We start from the raw sequence: 11,653 nt of genomic DNA on the forward strand, positions 1-11,653 counted from the left end.
ACAGGTGCTGCAGCTCCTGGGGAACAATGGACGGCGCAGCAGAGGGGCGCGGAGCCGCGGGAAGCGCCGATACTGGGGCCCAGGAGAGAGTGGTGGCCGAGCAGGAATGGCTGCAGAGATGGGAAACGGGTAAAATCGGCTTTCACAAGGAGCAACGGCACCCGTACGTGATTTCACTCTCCTGCCTAAGCTGTTTAAGTGAATGCCATGGGATGAATGACTTGTTCATAAAACTCATAGTAAAAGTGCAGCCCATAAGAAGGAAAAATTATTTATACAGACACAGCTTGAAACTAAAATAAATACAAATACTTTTGTGACCCACATTTGTCATAAAGCAGAGCAAAGAAAGGGTTGCGTTGCTTTTACAACTTTTACTCCTTTAATCAGTTTTTAAACTACAAAGCTTAAGAACTTGACTAAAAATCTTAAATCTTCTGATGCAAGAGTTCTGCATTACTGTCTGTGAGTTGTGAAACTGGGGGCATTGGAGCACTGGAAGGCTAGTCCGTAAGAGAGCAAAACCAATTACACACTCTTGCAACCAATGAAAACTGTGTTTCAGACATATATAGCTGATTTGATTGATACAGAGGTTTAATTATCATTCTGTTTAAGTAATCTAATGTGGCCCTTTTAGAGGTGGTTTGGTTTGGTTGTTTATGTTAAGAGTCAGCTGTACTCTTTCCTAACAGAAATTAAATTTACTTTGTTTCTAACTAAATGAAAGGTGAAGGTTTTTATTTCTTGTTTTTATTCCTAATTGTATTGAGCAGCTTGAAATAAGAAGTACAATCTGTCATGGAGTTTGTGTGTTACCTGGCATATTGTGTAGCGTTTGGCTTCGAACGTGCCAACACACATAGTCCCATGTTAAGTAACAAGTACCTTTTCTTCTACAGGCTCCTACAGAAGTATCTGGATATTCTTTTAAATGGCCGGAGTGGACTGAGGATATTTTTTCCACTTTGTGGTAAAGCGGTAGAAATGAAATGGTAAAACACAGAAAAAAAATCCAAGTTGTTGTGGGGAGGGAGGAAGGGAGAGGGGGAAATCCCAACCTTGTAATGGCCAACAGGAACATGCTGCATCTCTGCTGGCAGCAAAGCAGCATTACTGGGCACTGAAGGGAAGAGGAGGAAGTTTGGTTTTATTTACTGACTTCTTGTTTAGTAGCCTAACTGGGATGGTTAAGGACTAACCTGAAAGTCCTCCTCGTTGTCCCGAGTCCGCCTTGGGGAGTGCTGCATTTGTGACAGACGGTGTGGCTGAAGCCATGCCCCAATGACCACTTCTTTCTTTGCCAGTGCTGGCTTAAATTGCCTGCACCAAGGTCAGGTGTGCCAGAGCAACTGCTTGTAGGACCAGGTGGCATATCACACTGGGAAAGACATCTGAATTAAATATAATTTTGTATTTTCTACTTTTTTGTCTGGCTTGTATTTATAACAAGGGGCTGCATAAGCCACCACTGCTTCTCGGAGGTGGGGACAAACCAAAAACCTTGATGAAGCAGCACCCTTGGGGAATCAGACTACCCGTGGTTACCACACATTATCCTGCCAATAGCCGCTTCCCAGCGCGATGGCAGGCTCTGCCGCATGTTGCTGTGGCGTTTCGCCACAGCAGTGAGGAGGGTACCGCACCCCACCACCTGCGCCCAAGCTGCCAGCCCCTGCCACGTGGCGGAGGTGGCAGGGTGGACCGCACGCACTCGCTCAGGCACCACGGTTCAGAGCCGAACATGCGAGCGTAGACTGAAACGGAGAGTTCTCTGAGGAGCCACCTTTCTGTTTTCATCAAGTCCATAAAAGATAAATGAATTATCAGCTGAATCTGAATAAAGCCTTTAAGTCCCAATCTGACTGGTGCTAATTTAAATTCTGGTCACATGAAGGAGGTTTTCAATAAAATGTGAAAACTCCAGAAAGTCAAGCTTAGGCATACCAATGCCTCCTAAAATGGAGAAGCAAGAAGCGTTTCCTAATGAATACATGCTGCTGGGGAGATGCACGCGTGCTGGTGGCCYGGCATAGGGGCCTTGGGTGACCATGGGCGCTTTCTGTGGTGTGCGCAGGCTGGCAGACATGGGGCACCGTGTCATCGGTGTGGAGATCAGCGAGCAAGCGCTGAAGGAGTTTTTTGCCGAACACAGTCTGCCTTATCGTGAGGAGCCTGTGCCAGGGACTTCGGGTGCAAAGATGTTGCAGGTATGTCTCTTGCATTGTCAGGTTGGTCTAAATTTAAAGCCTGCACCTAACTTTCAAGCCTGCAGCATAGTGTACTGCAAAACTGGGTAGCTGCGTGCCTTGATGAATGAGAACCTCTAGGGAGGGGGTCGGGAGAGGTGCCTCAGAAAAGGACAGCTAAAAATGGTTCTCACAGTTTCTCCCCGTTAGACCTAAGTGCGCATTTAGAGATGTAGTTCACTAACCAGTTTCCCTTGCTTTTGTTGTAGAGCATGTCTGGGAACATTTCTCTGTACTGCTGCAGTATTTATGATTTGTCCAGGTAGGAATACACAGTGTGTTCTGCAATTTTCTATAGTCAAACATATATTAATACTGTTAAATTATTTTATTTGAACCAACCATAAACATTTGGAACAAGCCCTCTCAAGAAAACTCCTACTGACTTGTACGATAAATGTGAATAGTCAATCTTCCTCAAAAATTAACTCTGTTCTTAAGCATGAGATAAAGTTGTCAACAAGCCCATGTAAAAATATATAGTTGTTCTAAGGTGTCATATGAAAGTTATAGAAAAACATGTCTGCTTTTACAGTAAAACCAAATTATGTTTAATGTTATTGAGGGATTCTAACAAGCAAAATCCTAACGCAGTCCCATATTCAGAGTAGCTCAGTAAAAGTGACAAGAATAAACTGGAGGTGTCTTCTCAGAAAGCTTCTCCTTTAGCTAAGTCTTAAATAGTTTAGGGATAAAAATATCTCATTTATGTAGCATACATAAGCCGTACCCATTGATTATGTATCCCCTAGTTTAGTTAAAACGCCTTTCTCAATTGGCAAAAGGTACATCACTGCAGTCTTAGGTCACTGTATATACTGTATTGTCAAACAAGGACTTCACAAGTATCTTGGCAAACGTGGCCTGACCTACTGATGTCTTCTAAGGGATCCTTGGTGCTCAAATGCCCTTTTTAACTAGTTAAAAGGCACAACATAAAATGCCAAATACTTAGTACAGTCAGCACTATCAACTCCTGACAAATGTTTCAATCTGTTGTTCTGTGTGGCCCCAACATTTTCTGGTGGCATTGCACCTAATTTTCTGCTCCTGGTTTACCTGCTGGGGAATCTTGAAAATCAGAGTTGTACAGAGACCACAGCAGGGCTTACGACTCTCTCCAGCCTCTAGCATAGAGGACTGTGCTGTAGATGTTAACGCATCTGGCTTATTTCCTGTTCCCCAGGAGATTTCTGGTGGTGTTGGCAATGGACACGTTTAAGTCTCTCCTAAAACATCCTTAGACCTAGGCCAGTGCAAAGGCCCCTGGGGACTGGGGGATGTGCAAGAGGGCTGTGTTGTCTCTGATGCTCTAAGGGGGAACATGTCTCGTAGGGAGCTGAAGGTGCCCTGAGTCCTGCACTGTGGTTCCCCAATCCTGCAGTTCTCACTCAGACGCAATTTTCTCTAGAGTCTAAGGGTTTTGGCAAGGTTTTGTGTGTTTGCTTGCTTTTCGTATAAAACAACTGTAAGGAGCAAGCTGCTAATATCAACCCACAGCTGTTCAATAAGGAGGAGGTGAAGTCTTAGTCTTTACTTGGATAGCCCTTTCAGAGCTACTAGAAATACAGATGTAATAGGTAGTTTAAGAAACCAAAATATGGTGTTTACTTTATGATATTCGCTTTTAATCTGCATCAACTGGAAAAAAAGAGTATTCACTACTAGAGACCAAAGTCTTTTATACAGTAGACTCACTGCTAAAACTTTTGCTGGTGTAGCTGACTCCATTTGGCTTGAACAGTGCATATGTAACTAGTCCTGCAAAAATGGATGCCTTGGAACAGATGGGCGGTATGTGAAAGTGGCTTCGTAGATACTGCCTGGTTTCCTCCTTGCCCGTGCTTTGTAGACTCCTTTAAATCCTTCTAGCTGCGAGTTGACGGGTTGTCCAGGGAATGCTCAAGCTTCTTGTCAGCAATTTTTGAAAAATTCAGTTCTAAATTTAGTAGCAAGTAGCATGGTAAAATCCATGACTTCCATCATAACACAGTGGAATGACATTATAAAATAAACCACAAATATGTAATTAAAAAATTGTCAGTGTGTATTGCTGGATCCAGTACATACTTTGTCACCCACAAAATAAATTGGCAGATACAGGTTCTGGGTGTGTGGTTCTGTACTGGGCGTTCTTATAAAGAATTTGAAGGTGAAAATATGAATCTTGTTCAGCAGTCAGCAGATACCTGTGACTACAAAAATGCACACACTGTTCTAGTTTCTACATACAGACAATTTGATTAATTACCCAGTAATTATGGAAATTTAACTTATTTCGCTCTTGCTGGGGCTGGTCTGGAAGCAAATGCTTTTGATCTCAATGCTGAGCGTTCATTAGACAGGAGAACTCCAATGTGCTCGTGACCTTTGTCAGAATGGGATATTTCAAAGACTCTTTCGTTAGTTAATGAGTAACAGGAATTACTGCTCTTTGTGGGAACTCTGGGAAGTATGTAAAACAGTTATATTACTCAACCATTGTAGCTCCTAATACAATTATGGTTGCCAGTTTAAAAAAAAAAAAAAAACCCCAACAACAACCCCAAACCGAAAAAAATTTGTATTAACTGAAACTCCTAAACATATGCAGAGATAGCAATTCACAGCTTTACTGCCTAAATCCAGGGGGGTTTCTGCTGATACGTGAATTTCTACTTTACATGTAAATTTTTACTAATCCTTGCAGTACCTAGGCTGGCATCTATTGTGCTAAGCACCATATAAATGTGCAACAGGAGATAATGTAGGGAGCTAAAAGATTGGGTAGGGATCCAAAAAAAGGTACATCCACCAGAGCACTTCCTAGCACCCTGGCCTCATCCTGCCTCCAGTTCAGGATGAAGGACAGCTGCCCACCTTTTCCTTCCCCTTCCCCATGGCTTGCTTTTCGTCAGAAGGAAATTGGGATGGAGGGAGGAGGGCAGGAGCCTGCGACCAGGGCAAGGCTGCAGCACAAGTCTGCCCACAGCCTGCGGCATCTGCAGGCCCCTGGCAAAAGTGGAGGGGAGTGGAGTACCTGAAATGCCTGTGCAGAGCCAGCACTGTCCTTCCAGTTAGACCAGATTAAAGCTGGGGAGAAAAACTAGGTGCAGAAAACTGCAGGAGCTTCCCTAAGGTCATGTAGATGGCCTTYGTCACACAGAGAGGAGAACGGCATCCAAACCTCGGGTTAGGTTTGCATTTGCCCTGCCAGACTTTGCTGCTTTCCCCTCTCTGCACATTTCACTGTCTCTTTAAAAAACCTCCTTTCAGTTATGACTGGGTATCTAAATTAGATCCTTAGTCTTGGCAAGCTTTAAAAGAAGTCAGGACTTTAAAGCGTTACCGTGTCTCATCGCATCAGAGTGGGAAATACAGGATCAGCATATAGGTTAGATGCCAAAAATTTAGTGATGCTGTTGCAATGAGATGTGCAGCAGGTAGCGAGGAGCAGCAAGGGAAGAGGTGATGCAACCAGATGCCAACAGACTCTCCCATTAGGCAGAAAGGTATTGTGCAATTCCATACCATATTATCCTCTCTAGGGAAACTTAGCGCTTTCCAACTTGCTTTAAAATTATGCAATTTACTTTATTGCTACATTACTCTCTAAACTTCTGTTTTAAATAATTACCAGAAATGAAACTCTTCCTTCCCCCCACAACATCCCCATCTCTAGTGTCACCCTGGCTGCTCTTACCAGCCATTAGCAAAGGTGGTTCCCAATAGCCTTGGCCATTTGCAGGTTTCGTGTGGTCACTGAAGCCRCCTGCCAGCATATCCAAGAGCAAAAATAGTGCTTATGACTACGTTAGACCAAGGCAAGTAGCAATGTAACTTAGCTCTTCTAATGTTAAACAAATTTCAGACTGAAGCTAAGTGTCCCAAGCATGCAGCTGGGAACAGATGTGTCTTACACTGCTAGGCGCGTTGAGTTCAGTGATACCAATGCAGCAAGGTGCCTTCCCTAACCTGCGTTTGAGATCACACGTGGTGTTAGAAGGTGGCTGAGAACTGGGGACATCCTGAGTGTGTGTTAGTGCTGTCTCAAGGGTCACAGCAGGGTTTGATTGCCAAAAACCCAAGCTTGTAGCCCAGAAGAGAAATGTTCAGACTGGATTTCTTCCTTCCTGCCTCGTCTCAGCACCATTAAACGATGGGGAAATGCTGAGCAATTCCAGCATCTCTGTGTCCTCCTGGAAGGGCCACATGCCAGGTGGGTTTCTTGAGACCCGGTTCATAATGCTTTGGGTCACGAAGATGCTGAACCCTAACAACAAATAAGCTATTGGGGTATCTGCACAGCTAGCTGGAGATTCCTTGTGACTCCATAGAAGTATCTGAATAAAGATGAACATACCTTTTTAGTATTTTTAAATCTTTTCCTCATATCCCTGTAGTGCAATTGTTGGCAAGTTTGATGGGGTTTGGGACAGAGGAGCTCTAGTAGCTGTCAATCCATGCGACAGACAACGGTTAGTAATCTCCCTTTGTTATTATTTTCTTTCTTTTAACGTATCTGGTGATTATGTGTTTTTTTTCCTCCTGCTATTTGTCAATGAGTCCTCCTTCATTTCTCAGAGTAACCTAAACAAGTTCTTCCCTACCGCAGGCGTCAGTTGCAGAGCACTGTACTCTAGATTTGTGAGCTTTCTTCAGGAAGCTGTCCTGCCTCTTGGTGGGAAAATATGTGGTTTGTTGCAACCCAGCAGAAGCAGAGCTGCAAGTCTCATCTAAATTTTATTATTTCCTTTTCACTCCATCTGCTTCTCCTCCCTGTCTTTGTTCTTCTTACCCTCACTTCCCTTTATTTCAATTCTTCCTTCTTGCCTATAGCCAAACCAAATTTAGTTTGGTCCTACCAGCAGGACTTTTTAAGTGGATATACAGTCTAGAATTCATAATAATTTTAAAAGCTCAGTACTGTATTGTGTAGTAATTCTAGACTGTGGCAAACAAATTCTGTTTTGTCTGTTATTTGGGAGACTTATACGGGGAAAAAGAAAAATGCTTGTTTATGAGAACTACACAGTAACGTTTATTTGAGAGGTTTCATGAATTTCATGCTTATATATCTCTGTTTATTTTCTGTACAGTTCAGTTAAAATTGTCTTTGCATAGGAATACATCATATTACCTTTTTTGGTGAATATTTTGAATGCTATGCTTAAATGTCTGTACAGTTCCAAAATAATAGAATATAACTATCTCCTTTCAGCTATGCCAGTTTGATGATCTCCCTAATGGAGAAAAGTTCTTCTTATCTCCTCGTTACTGTTTTATATGATCCAAACAAACACAAAGGTAAGAACTTTGCACTGTTCATGTTTTGATTTTGCATGCCTTAATAGAAATTGTATATAGATGTGACTGATATATTAGTATCTTCCCAGTGCTTTTATGAACATGGCTGTGTTAGCAGATCACACCAATAAGTTGTTGTAGCAAAAAATTTTACATGTGACCAAGCTTGAAACTAAATTTGCTTTTTCTGTGGCATCCAGATGTGCCAAGAGCAAGTGCAGGACAAACATGGTATATTAACACAATGAACAATTAAATTGGAAGGGTGGAAGTTTAGAGTAACACACTGTTTGTCCTGCCCATCCTAGAGACCTTGAGGCATTCCCAAGACCATCCAGTTATGATAGATCTTTGATTTACTCAATACTCGCAACCAAATGTGTTGCCCGTCTTCTGCCTCCTTTCTAACCCCAACCATGAGTCAGGTCTGAATATGCCTGGAAAAGGTGAAATTCTGTAAAGCCACAAAGTACTTTTCCATTTCATAACTTTTATTATATACCAAAGTTTGGGGGGAGGGGTCAAGACTTTTTGGTTAATTATTAACGCTCAAAAGAAACAAATTTCTTGTTGCTTTTGGGTTCCTCAGTTACCCTTCAAAGAACAGGTCTTGTCATCATTAACCACAATAATTTAATTCATTGCTCTCCCTCCCATTATTCAGCTTTTTGCTTTAATTATGCCATTATAGTATAATGGGATTATTGGCTCAATTCACATGCAGCACTGAGAGTGGTCATATGCACGGCATGGTCACGACCTTCCTCTCTTCTGACAATACAGCTACAGCGGCAGAAGTCCTGAAATAGTCCAGCTGTGACACCTGAAGCTATCTGGTGGTGCACCAAGGTGCTTTGTGTTCTTGGAGATGTTGTTTTCTGGATGCTGCAGGGGGTGGTACTTCTGGGGCCAGACTGCAGACCAGGTGCTGTGCGCAGTGGGGCTAGCACTCCAGCTGCAGTGGAAAACACGCTTGTCTCCTCCCTCTCCCTTCTCTCTGATTAGCTTTATCCATTTTTTTTCCAGGCCCACCATTTTATGTTCCTGAATCTGAAATTAAAAGCTTGTATGGTAAGTTATCTTTTGGCTGTTACGATTTTTTCCAGAACGCGCAAATGTGTTTGTGCTTCTATCCCACCCTGCAGCGAGCGATACAGAGTCATCTGTTTGCTTCTTATGTAGGAGGCGGAGTAATGAAAAAATAATAGGGGGAAAATAAATATAATTTTGCCAGAAGGATTTTGTTGTTAAGGAAAATTCTCAGCTCTTCAAAAGGTATGAGAAAAACATGTGTCACTCATAAGACAGACATGGCCTCTTTCCTCCCCATGGCAGCTTTTCATTCTCCCAGGATTCAAACTGCACTCAGTGGTCTTGCAGCTTTAGTCTTAGTCCTGTTTAACGATTTTAGCTTTCTCTGCACCTCATCACCAGCTACCCCAGTTTTAATACAAGGCCTTTGCATATTAGTTTTGCAGTTTCTGCTGTACTGGAGCTGAAGAGGAAAAATAAAATGTTCTGCTAAAGGAAATGTTAAACGTGTAACTTAAATCCACCAAAATAAGGAAAGTCAGAATTATTGCCGGATTTTCATTTTAAATGTACTTCTCAATATGCTTTGATATTGCACTCAGTTCTTTTAAGTTTGTCTTTCTGAGACCTCTGCAGTGTCCATGCACAGTGTGTTGTTGGCACTGACAGTTGCATCCCACTGCAAGAGAAACTGCTAAATTCTGCTCAGCCCATTTGTGTTAGTTAGGTGCTGTGACAAAATATATGAATAAGACTTTTTTTTTTCTGATAGTTTGCATTTTTTCCATGACTTACAATACAATAATATGCTATTGTTTCTTCCTTTTCAGGCAACCAGTGTGAAATTAAGTGTCTTCAAAAAGTCAATGACTTTTCAGACAGACACAGAGAATGGGGACTAGATTATTTTCTGGAGGTGCTGTATATACTAAAGTTTGTACCTTGATAAAATTAATTAAAATAACTTCCCACCTTCCTTTTTTTTTTAATCTCACTACTTTTTAAAATCAGACACATTTTGGGGCACTCTTAAAGCAGGCTTCAGCATATGGAAAAATGTCTGTGGAACACTYTGATGGTTTTGCTTTCAAAGTGAACTCTGTCACTGCCTTAACTGCCTTTGTGCATAGCTTTTTGTAAACTCCATATGTAAATAAGCATTTTAAAAGTGGATCTTTTTCTTCTATATTCATTCAAATAATCAGAACTAAAGAAAATGACCCTTTTCTGTGGTTGCCAGTAGATGCTGTCTGTGTGGAGTTATGCAGGTCTACCTCGGACACTCACAGGCCTGGAAATAACGGCAGCAGCTCTTCAAATACCATTTCCTGTAATGCTGGCCTTGTGCCAGTAACGGCAGCTGGGCAAGAGAGGCGGGAAGCTGGTGCAAGTTGTTTCTCCCCGTCCCTGTTAGTCGCGATTACAAGCCAAGACTAACCGGCAGTGAGCAGACAAGAAAGCTTGGCAGCAGCCACCAAGGGGGAACTATAATCAAGTGGGAAATAGGTGAGGGAAGTGAAGCAGCTGACAATAAAGCAGAGAGCATGGGGAGAAAATGTTCCTGCGTTTGCTTGTAAATATGCTGCTCTCTTCTGTAAGAACACAGTTGCAAGTAGGCAACTGGCACAGAGGTTGTACATTGTGGGAGGGGTTCAAGGAAAGCCTGCAGAGCTTTTGCATGTTTACCTGGACACAACCCCTTCTTTGAGGGTCTTCTACTGTTGCCTTACGGACACTTTTGCAATTTTCAAAATTACAGAATTTGGGGGGCTCATTTTGAGTTTTTGGTCAGTTATTTACCACGATACAGAAGCACTCCTTATGAGGGGTCTCAAAATTTTCTTGCCCTAGCCTTCCCSCTTTGCCAGTTTATTTCAAAACAGATGGAAAGGTATGATTGCAAGGTAGTATATTTTCATTTACTAAGGCTAGAATGAAAATAAAAGCTGTGTGACTTTCTAAAAAGTGAATGTCACCTTTGAGCTCCAAAAATATCCAGTTCAAAGCTTTATCTGATTGTTCTTCTTTTGACCAGCCTTTGCTGTTCATTACAGGTGTTGCAGTCTTAGACCTGCAAGTGGGTCTGATGCTTTTAGCACAACAGTCCCCAGCCTATGGCCTGTTACAACTCTTAATATTGCTCATAGCCTCTGGGAGCTGCTGCCACTTCAGGCCAGGTTGGGGGGAGGGGGGGGGAAGATGTTGCTTACAGCACATTGTCTGCTTATATCCCATGGGCCAGCTCAAGCTGGGAACTGGTATTTTATATTTTTAATACTGGCCAGTACTGCAGCTACTGAGTTAAAACATCTCCCTTTTTCTGTCCAGAAATTTTTTTTTGAGGTGCATTATGAGAGCTGTTGAAATTTATCTCGGACTGTCAGATATCTGTAAATCCAAAAAGGTCAGCTGCTTAGCACAAGGCTGCTGCGTGCTCGGGAATACCGAACCTGGAGGGCCATGCAGGATTTCTGGATATGTGACAGCCTGGTGAAGCTATGTCAGATGAGCAGCTGTAGGATGTTTAGGATGGATCCACTGTGCAGGCACTCTGCATTTATTCTGAGAGGAAGCCAGAAGCACAGCACCTTCCAGAAAGAGCAGGCTCGCTGTCCATGCACCTCACAGTGTGTGTATTCACCTGTTTGGGAAAAGCAGCTGTTAGCGATTAGTGTAAATATTTTCATTACATTTCCCAAAGCCTCTCAGAACGGAACAGGAAATTGTATGAACGTGTGACCGCTTCTTTACACCTGTATAATTAGCACCAGCAGCACTGGGATAATTTGGCAGCTGGGTGTGTATAAGAATATAGCGCATATTCTACGTGGCTAATTATTATTTTTTTCTTCAGTGCTGTAATTTAAACAGAAACGGGAATCAGCCACCCATACGGCCCCCGTATCCAAAGCTGCTTTCCCAGCTCTCCTCTGGTCAATCGCACGAAACGCACCTGTCGGCGGGGAGAGGGCTGCAGCGCCGTTACTTAGCGCCGCAGCACGTTATTTAGCCGCCATCGCCCCGCCTCCCCCAACCCCTTTCTTACCCCCCCCCGTGGCCGCCATTTCCCCGCCTCGCCCCCTCGC

General features: G+C 42.9%; 2 protein-coding genes across 3 annotated transcripts in view; both read left to right on the top strand.

Annotated features, from left to right (window-relative positions):
* Positions 1-6: 6 nt before the first annotated feature.
* Positions 7-9,543, top strand: TPMT (thiopurine S-methyltransferase). 2 transcript variants are annotated; one of them, XM_026059528.1, is made up of 8 exons: positions 7-163; positions 903-995; positions 2,078-2,210; positions 2,459-2,511; positions 6,632-6,706; positions 7,450-7,535; positions 8,562-8,606; positions 9,398-9,543. In XM_026059528.1, exons 1-8 carry the CDS (start codon positions 27-29, stop codon positions 9,511-9,513), a joined length of 738 nt encoding a protein of 245 aa, XP_025915313.1. In that variant the 5' UTR covers positions 7-26; the 3' UTR covers positions 9,514-9,543. The 2 variants fall into 2 exon arrangements, with proteins under 2 accessions (XP_025915313.1, XP_025915315.1); XM_026059530.1 differs by lacking the exon at positions 6,632-6,706.
* Positions 9,544-10,917: 1,374 nt separating this feature from the next.
* NHLRC1 (NHL repeat containing E3 ubiquitin protein ligase 1) overlaps positions 10,918-11,653 on the top strand; it is a 4,764-nt gene continuing 4,028 nt past the window's right edge. The window contains exon 1 of the mRNA XM_026059513.1: positions 10,918-10,971. Within this exon, the coding sequence (XP_025915298.1) occupies positions 10,918-10,971 (54 nt within the window). The remainder of the gene's footprint in view (positions 10,972-11,653) is intronic.

Source organism: Apteryx rowi, unplaced genomic scaffold (genome assembly GCF_003343035.1).
Source record: "Apteryx rowi isolate R43461 unplaced genomic scaffold, aptRow1 scaffold_159, whole genome shotgun sequence".
Taxonomy (NCBI): domain Eukaryota; kingdom Metazoa; phylum Chordata; class Aves; order Apterygiformes; family Apterygidae; genus Apteryx; species Apteryx rowi.